The sequence below is a fragment of the Lissotriton vulgaris genome, chromosome 5 (assembly GCF_964263255.1).
Source record: "Lissotriton vulgaris chromosome 5, aLisVul1.2, whole genome shotgun sequence".
In the NCBI taxonomy this organism is placed as follows: domain Eukaryota; kingdom Metazoa; phylum Chordata; class Amphibia; order Caudata; family Salamandridae; genus Lissotriton; species Lissotriton vulgaris.
The window spans coordinates 1528860545-1528877717 of NC_141693.1; the positions used below are offsets into that span (position 1 = coordinate 1528860545).

At 46.6% G+C, this 17173-nt stretch overlaps 1 protein-coding gene across 2 annotated transcripts in view; it reads right to left on the reverse strand.

The window, feature by feature from the left end:
- LOC147712934 (cytosolic phospholipase A2 gamma-like) overlaps positions 1 to 17173 on the reverse strand; it is a 646694-nt gene that overhangs the window by 375221 nt on the left and 254300 nt on the right. For both annotated transcript variants that reach the window (XM_086920395.1, XM_086920396.1), the window contains exon 6: positions 16391 to 16589. In XM_086920395.1, coding sequence (XP_086776521.1) covers positions 16391 to 16589 — 199 coding nt within the window. The remainder of the gene's footprint in view (positions 1 to 16390; positions 16590 to 17173) is intronic.

The following is a 17173-nucleotide window of genomic DNA, read 5'->3' on the forward strand; positions in this document are numbered from 1 at the left end:
AGTCAAACACACAGCAAAAACATAGGAGGCAATGGCCAAAAATGCAGGGGAGACCAAAGCCAATGGTGCCAGGTCTAACACACACCACACGCTCACACACACAGATATTACCATGAAAATACATGGTAAAAACCCGCGATGTAAAGGTCAACACATTACATTGAATTTGGAATAGTAAAGGCATACACGCCAACATCGTACATCCCTTCCAACGTCTAGTCACTGTGGCTGACAGATACTCTGATACAGTGTTGCGACTACAGGAACCTGCAAGGATTTTTCTTACATGTGCCCTTTAACCACCACCTTTGTGTAAGTCTGCATTTCAGTGGTCGGCACTTTTTAATGCGATAATTCGGTCTTCGTACTAATTCTGAAAAAATACAGTTTTCCTGGGCCAAGAGCCATTGAGCCCTGATGTTTGGCTTAAAAGTGTGGACCCTGTTTTTTTAGCCTGGCATATGCACCACTCAAGGTTGCCTTCCTCTCCCTTTTCTTGTTTTTCTCCTCCTGACGAAGACCCACAGGCAAGGTCTATATTTAAACTGTAGTGTAGTTCCTATTTTCCCAATAGGCCCTGCGCATTGGAATAACATAAACAGTGGTATGGACGTAGAAGTGCGGATCTTCCAGGTCTCCCCTGACTATGCTAAACTTAATTGGGTTTGTTACCAACTAGCTCAGAGGTCACTGGAAACTTTCTTGACTGAATAGGAAGTGATCAGCTTCCCTGGTACAGGCAAGAAGGGATTCAGTTTTCCAACAACCGCATAAACATGACAACTTTGCTCCTTAGAATAAGAGTCAATCTCTAGAGTCGTGTGAAACAATAGACAGTTATTTTACTCAGTCAGTTGTGCAGATTACTTTCACCAAGATGCAGAGAATAGAGAGACGGGCGTTTTCAATAAAAAGGTATTATTTATTGAACAGTCTTTCTTCTCGTGCAAGAGAAATGAATTGCCACAATTGCAAGACTAGTTATTGTAAAAAGTGCGTACAGTACAATGAGTATTGCAAAATAATACTGTAAAAGCATTGATATGGTTTCTTAGCCATATAATGGTTTAAAATGAACAAAACATATATACATTCATATATACATTAGGCTAACGTACTCAACTGGTGCTTCTAACTACGCCTACCCCAGTGTACCTGACCTAAGCCTAATACTCGGGAGGGAGTAAGTAAGTAGCTTTAAGTTAAGTTGGTTTTGCCAAGGTTTGCTTCAAGAATTCTCTCTAAGGGTTTAGTCAACACCATACCTCTGAAATAGAATGTTGGAGGTCTTGCATCTCCTTCCAGGGACTCTATATCCCAGTCACTCGCAAGAGTAGGCTGGAAACGCCGGAGCTGGATTTCTCGGCAGGAGAAAAGACAGCGTCTCTCTCAGCGCGTCGAGGAAGAGGAGGGGCTGCGTCCGCGGGCAGCTTGCATCTGCTGGGCTCTTGCAGGGGACATCTGTTCTGCTCCTATGTGCACCACACCATCGCTCGCTGATGTCGTTAAGGCAGTGATAGCATCAGTATCAGCAGGGCAGCGATAGCTTCAGCTTCAGCGTTTGCTTAAGGCAACGTTGGTAATATTTATACCTGAAAGGTGCCTTGTTTGACGTAAGTTTTTGGACATAAGACGTCAATAAAGATGTTCCTAGGAAGTGATCGTCTCTTAGTGCTCATTAGAGTTCTATTACTAATCAAAACATAGCAAGCGGGGATTTCCCAGGTTGCTGAGTTTTTATCTTGTTGAAGAACTCGGAGTGTAATCTAGGAATCTTAGATAGTGGCTTCTGCTGTGTCATTTGCTCTAATGAGCTGCAGAGGAAGCGATTCTGAAATGTGGCTCTGATCGTGTGAGGCCAGAGACGAGTTTCTGAATATTGCGTTTGATCGGTTATGCCAATATAGGGGTACAAAGGGATTATAGCCGTATAGGGGCATAAGGTCACAGTATTGATCAGGGCCCTAGATTAGAACGCGACAAAACTACTTGCTAGTCGAATCAAAATGTCTAAAGTTGTGGCTGGAATGCCAGAAACCGGTCCTCGGAAGCTTGTTTCCGGTCCAGGGAAGACATGGCTTAGCAGTTCGGGCTGGACTGTTCCGATGAGGCACAGGGTCAGACTCATTTGCATATAGCCATGTCTGAACTAGGGTGGCAGAGTGGGCTAAAGAACGGGGATGGATTAAACCCCGATCTTTTGACTGGGTGTGAGTGTTTGATTGATTCAGATGCTCCATTCATCACCACCCCCTTTTGTACCGCTAAAGTTGTGTTAAAGCATGGATTAAATGCCATTACTCTTATGACAGATGTGTTCTGATTCATCTATTGTTTGTATGTGTGTGGACATACCTCGAACAGTGTATTAAATATTTCAGATGGATTATTGCAGCAACTCTATTCAGCTTTTTTGTTTATTCTCGTTACTGTAATCTTTCTATAATCTTGGTATTGAATATTCCACTTTCTGGCTCAGTATTTTGCACTTGAGCACCTCTACAAGCACTTGCTCATGCACCTTATGGAGCAACCTATTAAAATATTTGATTGTATGCACTATTGATGTAAAGATATATCAATTGAATTTATTTCATTGTTTAAGTTCTGGATTGTTTTTTTCTCTCTCGCTCTCATTCAATCAATTTATGTTGAGTTCAATATGGGAGTTGGTATTGTATTTTAAATCTTTTGTACTTCCAATCAGACCATGTGTTGCTTGTACTGAACTGTACCCAGGTTTTTTTGGTCTTTTTGGGTTATCCCATTAGTTTGTGATGATATTCATGTCACTGGCATGTGGTGTGAAATTTGACTAGACATGCCTAGCATGACACACTGCCTGTACTCTGGGATTGTAAAATTAACTCAAAGATGCCAAATGGAAGCCAGTTATTTACAGACTGACCACCACCATGGTGGCCGCATCTGCTATATTTAACATTGTGTGGGTGGTGTTAGTTGCAGCACCCACGGCAATGTTGAAAATGCACCTTTAACTAAGCGTGAGCGCAAAATTCGTTCCGCTCGCAGATTTTTGGTAAATCCGCAATCCACGAACTCCCGCGAATTTACCGAAAAATCCACGAAGCCACAAGCGGCGGATTCGGGGGGCAAAAGTTCAAGCCTTCAAGCTTGAAGTTGTTGTTGTAACTATTTTAGGATGGCGCCGGCAAGCTGCCAGCGCCATCCTAAAATAGTTACTAAGTTAGCTTCAACAGGAAGCACCTGCTTTATTTTATCTATTAGTGCTTCCTGATGAAGCTAATTTAGTAACTATTTTAGGATAGCGCTGGCAGCTTGCCGGCGCCATCCTAAAATAGTTACAGCCCAGGATGATGGATGGACGGCTCACTCAAGATACCCCTGCGCCCTTCGGGGGGATTGCATAGTAACACACACATGGCCGCTGGAACTAGTTGAATCTCAAATTCAGTGACTCATTCATCAGCCCAAAAACAATTGTGAGCGTCGTCGAGGCTGGGCAGGTGTGCCGCCCTTCTTCCCAAATCTACAGTTGAAAATCAGCTGTGATGCTGGATAGAGGCCTTTGTATCCTTGACTTTCACGAGTCAAGTCAAGTCAAATAATTTATATAGTGCGCTACATACCCAGAGGGTCTCAAGGCGCTTGAAGAGGGGTGGGGAATTACTTGTCGAATATCCAAGTTTTAAGTTGCTTTCTGAATGCTAGGTGGTTCTGAGTGAGGCGAAGGTTAGTGGGAAGTAAGTTCCAGGTTTTAGATGCCAGGTAGGAGAAGGATCTACCTCCCATGGTGGTTTTGTTGATGCGAGGTACAGCAGCAAGGGCTTGGTTGGAGGAGCGTAGCTGGCGGGAGGGGGTATAGAAGGAAAGTCGAGTGTTGAGGCATTTGGGTCCAAGTTCGTAAAGTGCTTTGTGTGCGTGGGTTAGGAGGCGGAATGTTATCCTCTTATTGACGGGGAGCCAGTGGAGGTTTTTCAGGTGGCTAGAAATGTGGTCTTTACGCGGGATGTCTAGTATGAGTCTGGCTGATGCGTTCTGGATGCGTTGGAGTTTTTTCTGAAGTTTTGCGGTGGTACCGGCGTATAGGGTGTTACCGTAGTCCAGGCGGCTCGTGACCAGTGCGTGGGTGACCGTTTTTCTAGTTTCGGTTGGGATCCAGCGAAATGTTTTATTGAGCATGCGAAGAATGTTGAAGCAGGATGATGAAACGGCGTTGACTTGTCTGTTCATCGAGAGTGAGGACGCCTAGGTTCCGTGCGTGGTCCGTCGGGATGGGTGCTTTTCCAAGGGCCTCAGGCCACCAAGAGTCATCCCAGGCGGAGGGGGAGGTACCTAAGATAAGGACTTCTGTTTTGTCTGAGTTCAGTTTCAGACGGCTGTGCTTCATCCACTCGGCTACTTCTTTCATTCCTTCATGTAGGTTGGTTTTGGCGGTGTTCGGGTCTTTGGTGAGTGAGAGGATCAGTTGAGTGTCATCAGCGTAGGAGATGATGTTGAGGTTGTGTTGGCGTGCAATGGTCGCGAGGGGGCTCATGTATACGTTGAAGAGGGTGGGGCTGAGTTAAGATCCTTGTGGCACGCCGCAAATGACTTCAGTGGCCTCTGACTTAAATGGTGGAAGGCGGACTCTCTGAGTTCTTCCGGTGAGGAACGAGGTGATCCATTCCAGTGCTTTTACTTGGATTCCGATGTTTGAGGCGTTGTAGGAGGGTGCTATGACAGACTGTGTCGAAGGCTGCGGAGACGTCAAGGAGGATGAGGGCAACAGTGTCTCCATTGTCCAGTAAAGTCCGAATGTCGTCTGTTGCTGCGATGAGGGCGGTCTCAGTGCTGTGTTTGGCTCGGAAGCAGGACTGTGAGGAGTCGAGGGATTTGTTGGTTTCGAGGAAGGCGGCGAGTTGGTTGTTGACAGCTTTCTCGATGACTTTGGCCAGGAATGGTAGGAGCGAGATGGGGCGGTAGTTTGAGTTCGGTGGGGTCAGCTGTGGGGTTTTTCAGAATGGCGCTGAGTTCGGCATGTTTCCAGCTTTCTGGGAAGGTGGCAGAGTTGAGGGAGCAATTGATGACGTCCCGGAGGAGTGGTGCTATGATGGAGTCTGCTTTGTTGAAGATATGGTGAGGGCATGGGTCTGTAGGGGAACCAGAGTGAATGGAATTCATCAGGCGGATGGTGTCTTCGGTGGAGATAGGGTTCCAGTCGCTGAGGATGTTTGAGGGGGGTGAGGGTACGGCAGAAGGTTGGGAGGGTTGGTCTCCGGGTTGGTTGTCGAAGCTGTTGTGGATGTCTGCGATTTTGTCGTGGAAGAACGAGGCTAGGGAATCGCAGAGGGTTTGAGAGGGAGTGATGTCGTTGGAGTTGGCTGAGGGGTTGGTAAATTCTTTGACGATGTTGAATAATTCCTTGCTGTTGTGGGCGTTGTCGTCTAGTCGGTCTTTGAATGCGGCTTTCTTGGTAGTCCGGATCAGTTGGTGGTGTGTGCGGGTGGCGTTTTTGAAGGCGTCCTTGGTGCTGCTGTTTGGGTCTTTTTTACAGGCCTTCTCGAGGGAGCGACAGAGTTTCTTGGATTTCTTAAGATCATCGTTGAACCAGGGAGCATTTTTGATGCCTAGTTTGTTTTGACGTTTTTTCAAAGGTGCTAGGTTGTCGGCGCTGTTGGTTAGCCATTGAGTCAATCAATCAATCAATCAGTGACACTTATAAAGCGCGCTACATACCCGTGGGGTCTCAAGGCGCTGGGGGGGGGGGGGAGCCGCTACTGCTCGAACAGCCAGGTCTTCAGCTTCTTCCTGAAGGTGAGGTGGTCTTGGGTCAGGCGCAGGTCGGTCGGGAGGGAGTTCCAGGTCTTGGCGGCCAGGTGGGAGAAGGACCTTCCTCCTGTAGTCGCTCTTCGGATGCAGGGGACGGCGGCGAGGGCGTGGTTGGCTGATCGGAGGTGGCGTTTGGGAGCGTAGAAGTTGACTCGGCTGTTGAGGTAGCTCGGGCCTTGGTCGTGTAGGGCTTTGTGTGCGTGGGTGAGGAGGCGGAAGGTGATTCTTTTGTTGACGGGGAGCCAGTGAAGGTCTCGCAGATGTCCGGAGATGTGGCTGGTTCGTGGGATGTCGAGGATGAGTCTGGCTGAGGCGTTCTGGATCCGCTGGAGTCTCTTCTGGAGCTTGGCGGTGGTCCCGGCGTAGAGGGCGTTGCCGTAGTCCAGTCGGCTGGTGACGAGGGCCTGGGTGACGGTCTTCCTGGTCTCGGTGGGGATCCACCAGAAGATCTTCCGTAGCATGCGTAGGATGTTGAAGCATGCCGAGGAGACGTTGTTGACTTGCCTGGTCATGGAGAGGGAGGAGTCCAGGATGAAGCCCAGGTTGCGTGCATGGTCTGTCGGTTTGGGTGCGGTGCCCAGGGCGGGAGGCCACCAGGAGTCGTCCCAGGCGGAGGGAGAGGAGCCCAGGATGAGGACCTCCGTCTTGTCCGAGTTCAGTTTCAGGCGGCTGGTCGTCATCCACTCGGCTACCTCTTTCATCCCTTCGTGCAGGTTGGCTCTGGCGGCGGCGGGGTCGTTGGTCAGGGAGAGGATCAGCTGGGTGTCGTCGGCGTAGGAGATTATGCTGAGGTTGTGTTTGCGTACGATGGCCGCGAGGGGGCTCATGTAGACGTTGAAGAGGGTGGGGCTCAGAGATGATCCTTGGGGGACGCCGCAGATGACTTCGGTGGCCTCTGACTTGTACGGTGGTAGGCGGACTCTCTGTGTTCTCCCGTCGAGGAAGGAGGTGATCCACTCCAGCGCCTTGTCCTGGATTCCGATGTTGCTGAGGCGCCGTACTAGGGTGCGGTGGCAGACCGTGTCGAATGCCGCGGAGAGGTCTAGGAGGATGAGGGCCGCTGTTTCTCCATTGTCCATCAGGGCTCGGATGTCGTCGGTGGCGGCGATGAGGGCGGTCTCGGTGCTGTGGTTGGCTCGGAAGCCGGACTGTGAGGGGTCGAGGGATCCGTTCGTCTCGAGGAAAGCGGCCAACTGCTTGTTGACGGTCTTCTCGATGACTTTGGCTGGAAACGGGAGGAGCGAGATGGGGCGGTAATTCTTGAGGTCGGTGGGGTCCGCTGTTGGTTTCTTGAGTAGGGCGCTGAGTTCGGCGTGTTTCCAGCTCTCGGGGAAGATGGTGGTGTCGAGGGATGTGTTGATGATGTCTCGCAGGTGGGGTGCGATGACAGCGTCGGCTTTGTTGAAGACGTGGTGAGGGCAGGGGTCGGTCGGTGATCCGGAGTGGATGGAGTTCATCGTGCGGATGGTGTCTTCGGTGCTGATCGGGGTCCAGGCGTGGAGGGTGGTGGTGGGGGGTGGTTGTTCGGTCATGGTGTGCGTTGGTTGGTTGTTGAAGCTGTTGTGTATGTCCGCGATCTTGTTGTGGAAGTATGAAGCCAGGGAGTTGCAGAGGTCTTGCGATGGGGTGATGTCGTTGTTTCCTGCGCTGGGGTTGGAAAGCTCTTTGACGATGTTGAAGAGTTCCTTGCAGTTGTGTGCGTTGTTGTCCAACCGGTCCTTGAATGCTGTTTTCTTGGCGGCGCGGATCAGCTGGTGGTGTTTCCGGGTGGCAAGTTTGAAGGAGGTCCTGTTGTCCGGTGTCGGTTCCCTTCTCCAGACTTTCTCGAGGGCTCGGCAGTTCTTCTTGGAGCTCTTGAGTTCGTCGGTGAACCATGGGGCTTTCTTGCTGCCGGGTCTGCTGGGCGGGGTCCTCAGTGGGGCGAGTTCGTCCGCGCAGTTGCTGATCCACTTCGTGAGGTTGTCGGCGGCCTGGCTGGGGTTCGCTGAGCTGGCAGGAGGGTGCTGGCTCAGGGAGGTGGCGAGCTGGTCTGCTGTGATCTTGTTCCAGCTTCTGCGGGCGGTCTGTTGCTGGTGGTGGTGGGTCGTTGTTTTCTTGAAGGTGAAGTGGACGCAGCTGTGGTCCGTCCATTGAAGCTCTGTGGTGTGGCTGAAGTTGATGTCCTTGCTGGATGAGAAGACAGCGTCGAGTGTGTGTCCGGCGAGGTGGGTGGGGGTGGACACCAGTTGCTTGAGTCCCAGGTTGGTGAGGTTGTCGAGCAGGGTGCGGGTGTTGCGGTCGTTGTTGTTCTCCAGATGGAAGTTGAGGTCTCCCAGGAGGATGTAGTCAGCGGAGGGGAGGGCATGTGGGCTGACGAAGTCGGCGATGTCCTCGCTGAATTGTGTGCGTGGTCCAGGGGGTCGGTAGATCAGGGTGCCTCTGAGGGTGGTGTTCGGGTTGGTGTGGATCTGGAAATGCAGGTGTTCGGCGGTGGTCAGGGAGTTGTCGGTGCTGGTCGTGAGACGGATGGTGCTCCTGTGGATGATGGCGATGTCTCCTCCCATCTGGTTGGCGTTTCGGTCCCTCCGGACGATCTTGTAGCCCTCTGGGATAGCGATGGCGATGTCGGGAGCTGAAGAGGCATTCATCCAGGTCTCCGTGAGGAAGGCAACGTCTGGAGCTGTGGTGTCGAGGAGGTTCCAGAGTTCGATGGCATGTCTGTGGATGGAGCGGGTGTTGAGCAGGATGCACTTGAGGTGGGTACTGCTGGTGTTCGGCTTGGTGGGTGCTGGTGCGAGGCAGGTCCGGATGCAGGTGAACTTGCAGGCGTGGCAGCTGAAGGGTCCGTGGGTACGTCGTGGAGAGGTTGAGTGAGGTTAATGGCTGCTTGGTTGGGGTTCGAAGAGTGGGCAGCGGGTTTTGAAGATGTGATGAGGAGATCTGGTCGATGCTGATTTTGTTTCAGTTTCTTCGCAGAGTGGGTTGGGGATGGTTGTGGGTTGTGGTCTTTTTGTAGACAAAGTGAACGCAGCTGTGGTCAGTTCAATGGAGAACTGTGGTGTGACTGAAGGAGATATGTTTGCTGGAGGTGAAGATGGGGTCGAGTGTGTGACCTGCGTAACGAGTGGGGGTTTCAACAAGTTGTTTGAGTCCAAGGTTGGCGAGATTGTCCAGTAGGGTGGTGGCGTTGCTGTCGTTGCTCTTTTCAAGATGAAAATTGAGGTCTCCCAGTAGAATGTAGTCCTCGGAGGGGAGGGCGTGTGGGGTGATAAAGTCAGTGATATCTTCACTGAATTGTGCACGGGGTCCAGGTGGCCTGTAGAGGAGGGTGCCTCTGAGTGTGGTCTTGGGGTCGGTGTGGATCTGGAAGTGAAGGTGTTCGGCGCTAGCGAGGTTAACGTCTGAGCTGGTTGAGATGCGGATGGAATTCTTGTGGACGATGGCGATGCCTCCTCCTGTTTGTTTGGTGCGGTCCTAACGGATGATCTTGTATCCTTCCGGGATGGCAATGGTGATGTCTGGGGCTTAGGAGGCATTCATCCATGTTTCTGTTAGGAAGGCGACGTCTGGAGAGATGGTGTCTAGTAGATTCCAAAGGTCGATGGCGTGTCTGTGGACCGAGCAGGTGTTGAGCAGGATACATTTTAGGTGGTTGGTATCAGGTCTCTGTTTGGTGTTCGTGGATGTGGAGTTGGTCTTGGTGCCGTCATACTTGCATGAGTTGCATGTGAAGGGTCCATGGGTGTGTCCAGGAGCGGCTTGGGCGCAGTTGGGGAGACGGCCGGGATTTAGGGCTAAGAGGGTGGAGGCGTCGTATGTAATGCGGGTGGGGTGGGTGGGACGGGGGCCAGGGGGTCTGGCGCTGAGCGCGGGCTTGGCGTAGACGGGCTTACCTTTGGCGCACCTTCGGCGCAACTGGGGCGCGACCGCAGCGCGTGGACGCTGTGCGTAAAAGCATCTGTCATATATAGATAGTGGAGGGGGGAGGGGCGAGGGAGGAGCTGCCGGGAGGCGGGTGCGGGGCTGGTAGGCGAGGCTAAACAACAACAACAACAACAACTAAGCACACAAAATGGCAGAGATTCAAATAGCGCAGGACGAGATGGGCTACGGCGCTATAGTAAATAAATCAATAGCAGTGTTAACCAAGTCTACAGAGAGTAGAGCGTGCACAGCGGGGTGATTACGATACCAGCAGAAGCAGGCTGATGTGCAGGGAGTAGCGAGGGGAGCGACCGCTTCGCCGAGGCTCAGGAGCGCAATCTTCGTGCTGTTCCTGTGACCAGGAGCTTCTTTCTCTTGATCTGCTGCTCTGATCGGTCTCTGACCTTTTATACACACAAGAGGCACTTGAACTCGCACAGAAGACCCCACCCCCCCCATTAAAAAAAATCCGCTAAATCAGCGAATCTGCAAATTCGCGATTTTGCCCGCAAATTCGTGGATCATGGATCCGCGAAATCCGCCCATGCTTACATTTAACATGCGGTGCCTGCCACATGTTGCAGGGGAATGGTGCCCCGCAAATTCAAGGTGCCCGTCATGGAAAGGCTGGCGGGGATCCTGCATCCCAATCAGGCGGGCGGTGCCTTCTAGGCACACCACCATTCCGGTGATTTGGGGCGGTCCAACGGGCAATTGGAATAATTGCTACTGTTGCACCCGTGGGGGTTGGGCTTTCCATCCACCAGCACACCACCTGCCATCACAATCAGGGAGGTGGAAAATGGCTCCACGATGGCGGTGAACCTGCCACCGACAACCTGTCGGTGGCGGGTTCACCGCCATCGTACTCAGGCCCTAAGACTTCTACCAGAAAATGAATAGGCATTGAATAATACCAGCATTAATTTTAATGAAAGTACTGTTGGACTTGGCCCTTTTGCATGGTCATATCCAAACGGATCTATGATGTTACAACGCGTTATTTTACAACGCATGCTGTAACATCGCAACTTTTACAACACAGGTTCCATTACATCGGATGCCATTACAACGCAGGATATTACATAGCAGATGCTATTACAACGCATACCATTACATCGTAAGTATAGGCACGTATAACTTTTTTTAAAAAAAGAAATGAAGTTAATTTAATTAATTTTATTTTACTAATATAATTAAAATAATTGTAAAAATGTAATTAATATAATTTATTTAAATAAGTTTAATTTAATTTTAAATAGGAATTAATGTAATTTAATTAAATTAAAATAATATTATTAATTTAATAAATTTTATAATAGTAATTATTTAAATTTAATTAATTTAATTAATATAATTGAATTAATCTTAAAATTGTAATTAATTTGATTTAATAAAATTAATTATAATTTATTTATTAATTTAATTAAAGTCGTACTTTAAAAAAAATAAACCCTAAAAATACCCCTGAACCCCAAAACCCAAACCCTGCCCTAAAACCTAAAAACACCCCTGTACCCCAAAACCCAAACCCTGCCTAAAACCTAAAAACACCCCTGTACCCCAAAACCCAAACCCTGCCCTGAAACCTAAAAACACCCCTGTACCCCAAAACCCAAACCCTGCCCTAAAACCTAAAAACACCCCTGTACCCCAAAACCCAAACCCTGCCCTAAAACCTAAAAACACCCCTGTACCCCAAAACCCAAACCCTGCCCTAAAAACACCCCTGTACCCCAAAACCCAAACCCTGCCCTAAAACCTAAAAACACCCCTGTACCCCAAAACCCAAACCCTGCCCTAAAACCTAAAAACACCCCTGTACCCCAAAACCCAAACCCTGCCCTGAAACCTAAAAACACCCCAGTACCCCAAAACCCAAACCCTGCCCTAAAACCTAAAAATACCCCTATACCCCAAAACATATACCTCAGTACCCCAAAACATATACTCCTATACTCATACTTATTTTAAAAATTACTTAAATTAATATATTTAATTTATAATTTAAAAAAACATAAATAAATATATTTATTTATAATTAATATTAATTAAATTAATTAAATAATATTAAATAAAATATAAAAAAAATTATATACTTACCAATACTTACGATGTAATGGTATGCGTTGTAATAGCATCTGCTATGTAATATCCTGCGTTGTAATAGCATCCGATGTAATGGAACCAGTGTTGTAAAAGCTGCGTTGTAACCGCATTACGACGTAAAAGTTGCGTTGTAACAGTAAGTTACCTATCCAAACTATTTGTCTTCATCCTTCTGAACCTGTTTGTGTGCTTTTAGGAGTCTGCACACTTTACCATTACTAACCAGTGCTAAAGTGCTTGTGCACTGCTTTGTAAATCTGGTAAGATTGGTTTACGCCTAATTGGCATATCTAATTCACCTATAAGTCCCTAGTAAACGGGTACTACATGTAGTCAGGGCCTGTAAATAAAATGTTACTAGCGGGCCTGCAGCACTTATTGTGCCACCCAATCAAGTATTATTTTTAAACAGGTCTCAGGTCCGCAATTGAAGTCTGTGTGTGCACTCCTTTTCGACCTGTCAAAATAAACCTTTTGCCACACCTGAACAATCATTTTTAATACCCAAGTCATCCCTAGGGTACGCACTAAACAGCCCTGAGGGCAGGGTGCAATGTATTTAAAAGGTTAGGTATGAACTTCGAAGTTTTACATGTCCTGGTAGTGAAAAACTCTGAAATGAGTTTTTCACTACTGCAAGCCCTAGCTCTTCCAAATGATAACCTTGGTTTAACTTATTACATTTAATAAGTGATAACTTTCAATTGGGAGCACGTGGGAATTTCTTTTTTGATGCCCGAGTAATTGTAATTAAAAGTCCTCTATAATGGTTACGTCGTATTTTTAGTTACAGTTTTGAAAATGCCACTATTGGAAAGTTGGCATTTACCTGCCTATCTGGTCCCTGCAGCCTGTTACTGGGTCAAATGACTGGGTGTAGTTGGCAGTTGGACCTTATTTTTTCCTTCCAGACAGTCGCACAAAAGAAAGATTAGGTGTGACTCGATGGGACATCAATTGACTTGTCACTACTTCACTGATCATGAAGCCAGCTTGGAGTCAAATTGCTGCATAAATAACTGGCATTCCTCTAAGTTATGCCTGACTGCTTTTGTGGTACCAGAGGATTAAGCACAGGTTAACTTGCGGCTTGCTTGCGTTTCAGCCTGACTAAGTAGTGTTTCATTCCCTCTCAACCAGTAACACAGTTTCTAACAAGTACCTTTAAAAGTAGCACAAGAAAACTGTAGGCATAATAAGTGTAACTATAAAACACTGTTGTGGTAGCCACTGAGACATGGTTTCGAAGATGCAGCCCATGTAATTTTGGAGATGAAGTGATTATTGCGACACTAATGATACATATTCCTGTGCAGCCTAATGTCATTTCTTTAATGAACAAAAAGGAACGAAGAACCAGTTCTGGATGAAATGCATCAATCCTTAAAAACAGATTTTATTTCACAGTAACACCTAGGTATTCTTTGTCACCCAACACATTGAAATTATAATTTATTATGAGGTAGTTGGTATTTATTAACACTTTGTGGACAGTTGCCAACTCTGGCTCATAAGTGAGAACTTTAAAGACATGGTGAAAGTTAATACTGAAAGATCTGAGCGTCAACGATAGATATGTTGATCTTAATGATTTTTAAGAGTGCGTTTAATTAAATGTGAGGATTTTATAAATCAGAAATGATGTCAGTTATGACTTCTCTGTTTATAGAAATGAATGTACCTAAAACTGATCTTGATAGTGTGTTAAAATATTTACAATATATTATAATCTCTAAATGTAACTAAGTTTAAAAAATAACTGCCAAGTTCCATGCACACGGAGTTACAACATTGATGTGCACGCAATGCATAAAAAACAAGGCACTTGTAGACACTTATTTACAATATACTCAACAGATGTATATTTATGGCTGAACATGGAGCATAACACATGAAAGTATCAATGCACAAAGAATTGGGCTGGTATTTACAATCCAAAGTATATCACAATTTGTGTTTGATTGTAATCCAAATTAATGCAAAGAAGCCAAATGCAATGCCTTTAATTTCTTTGTATCAAGGAGACATTCCATGGGAACTGCATTGGTGTTCCTGTGCATCCAACCATGATTTTGACACAAAGCCATATCTACAAGGTGAAACAGCGCTTAGATAAAATGCGGTACATCACATCCTATTACGGCGACCGCATTGTTACATCACAACCCATTACATCGCAAGTCATTACAATGACTTGCTGTAGGGGCAGAAAGTGTATAATTTACAATCCAACACTTTCCCTCCTGTTGCACAAACTGGATTAGGAATAGCAAATGATACTATTACTATATCAAACGCGCCCCCTACAGCAAGTCATTGTAAGGAGTTGCGATGTAATGGTTTGCGATTTAACCACTTAATCGTGGCAGCAATTCCGCCACAGTGCGGCAGTTTAGCGCAGTGGGCGTGGCCGTGACGGCCAACGGACGTTCGCAGCACTACGGAGGTAGTGCTCGCGATGGCCGTTGGCCGACAAACGCAGCAAAGGGGCTAACAACTCGGTAATTGTAACAACCATGTTTTTTAAATTTATTTAGAAGTTTATAAAGTGCTCAGCTACCCCCAATGGTGGTGTCCCAGCACGATGAAAGGAGGCAGAAGTAGGCACCAGGAAAGGTCTATGGGCTGGAAAACAGCAAGATCTTTAGGACACATAAGAATATAGTTTCAGACTCGGCAGTAGAGAGAAAGAGTGCCAGGCTTTGGCAGTGATCACTGCAAAGGCTCTCCCCGTTTCTGCATGGTCTAGAATGGGTGGCAGTCGCCAAGATGATTCGATCTAAGGGTACGGCTGCACTGGGAGTGCTTGAGTCGTGCTCTAAGATAAGCTGTACCAAGTCTCTAAAAAGCCCCGAAAGCCAGGACTAGAGACTTGAACTGTTTGATAACGGGAAGCCAGTGGAGCTTCTTTAAATAGGGTGTGATCAAATGGCGATATGGGATTTCGTAAATGAGCCAGGCCTCTGCGTTTTGAACAATCTGCAGGCGTCTAATCAAATATGCAGGTGCCCCTAGATAAAGATTATTTACATAGTCGAGGTGTGAGTTGATCAAGGCATAAATAATGGTCTGACAGGACTCCAGGGGGAGGAAGTGAAGGATTTTGCAAAGCTTGTGCAGTTTATCAAAGCAGGCAGAGGAGACCGGACTAATTTTGGATTTGCGGGACAGCTCATTGTCAAACCAGAACCTAAGGTTCCTAGCCAAGTCCACAGGTTTAGGAGTGGGATGCAGCTCAGATGGCCACCGAAGCGATGGAAGAGGGTTTTTTTTTTATTAAAGAACAGAACCTCAGTTTTGTCTGAGTTGAGCTTAGGCATATTCAATGATATCAAAGTGGGAATATTGCACAGGCAGTGTCTAAATTTTGCAAATGCTGCTTCGGAGTGATCATCAAATGAGAACACCAGTTGTGTGTAATCGGCGTAGCAGATCAAGCTCACCCCCACAGGATTCTACCAGTGCTGCCATGGGGGAGAGGTAAACATTGAAGTGAGAGAGTTGTAATGGCATGCGATGTATCGCATGCGTACTAAAGTGATATATTCCTACAAAGACTTGTAGACATGGATTTGTGCCAAAACACTGCACCTCCCTAAGGCTGGCATAGCAAAGAGAAATATTTTATACTTCTTCAATTATTTTTCATCTGCAGCACTGATAAAAAATGAAATTACCCTTTAGCATAGTTTCTGTGCAAAAACTATGATGACCACAATGCAGACATCCCTGCACTATGGTAGCAAGAGTGGCATCTCGGGGAGATTGCAGAACAGCGCCACATATTTGTAGGTATGGTACTGCTCTGCTCTCTAACTTTTATTCAATGCAGCATAGCAGAGAAGCACAGCAACTTCACTTGCTGTATTGCACTGCATGATGTATTTGTAAATCTGGGCCCATGAGTCTAACATAACACTCTGCAGCAGGAAGCACACAGTGATGCGCTTCGAAGAGCACACAACAATGTGAAGCAAGATGCAAATAGTGATGTTCATCACAGTGGCAAACCATGATATGCAGAATGGAAGCAAAGAGTGGAATGCACCTGGAGAGCACTGAAGGATGTGCCTTATGGGAGAATTGGGTAATGCACCTCAAGGGACCACTGAATGTACCTTGCTGGAGTACTGGGTTGTTTGCCTAATAGATGCATTGGATTTTGGGTATCCGTTTAGCCCTGGTTATTTTAGATTAGTGCAACATAGATTTGTTCATTTCATTAGCTATGTATACCAAAGGTGTACATGCTAATAAACAGAACTAAGCATAGCCTACCAAGTACATTTGTGGCAAATGGTGATGTATAGTAGTGGGAGCCTCTCAATGTGCAACAGGCCGGCTCGAAGATCACAGCCCTGTATAGATCATTTATCCGAACAAATGAAGCATAGCTTTATGACTAGACACATAGGAGAAATGCAGTCCTTCAAGTGACAAGCTACATGAAACACATTGAAGACATCTGCATCTGATATTGTACCACAACATATTGATAAATGAAAATTCTGTACTAGAACATATTGATAAATGAAAATTCTCAAAACTAGAAATGAAAAATTATAAGAGACCAAGGTTTACTTACTTCTTTTATCATATGGTTAGCAATCATATAACTCCAAAGGATTGTCAGGGAACATACGCCTTCTTCAATAGCAAGCTGTATTTTCGGCCATATGGTCAGCAAATTTTCGGCTGGCTTGTTGAGGTACTCTATCACCTTCTTTTCACATTCATTTATATTTTTAGACCAGTTTATGTCTTCATATACTGAAGACATGCACCTGTGAAAATAAACGAAGAAGCAATAGTTCTGGTCATCTCCTAAATTCAAACTTAAAATACCATTGAAGCAAGCAAAGCATGAGTAGTTACTTGGCATTAACTGAATGTAAAACAAAATCAACAATCCATTTAAAAAGAAACAATATTTTGTTATGCAGGAAACATATAGGGAAGGTGAGGCATCAGTCTTCGGGACCAAAAAGGCTGTTTCCAACCAATTCAATACCAACACACAAATAACTTACTTGTTTTCATAATAAGGAGATGGGCTATATCTCTTCCCTATGATCAGGGCTTGATGGACCCTACAGGATATGTGGTAAGTGTTGATAGGTTGGATTTATTGAGCTTGGTTACTTTCAGGGTTACATGTACTAGAGGATCCTCAGTCTACACAGCTCCACCCAGCTGGAGCTCACAATTCTCATAGGGGCACATGCATCAACCTATTTAGGAAGTGCAAACGGTGCGAATCGGTAAATTCGTCCGTTTGCGCTTCCTAAATACGTTTTTGGGATGCATGAAACAATTTTTCAAAATTCGCTTTTTTTTGCATTTCCTAAAAACGCGAATGCATTTAAAG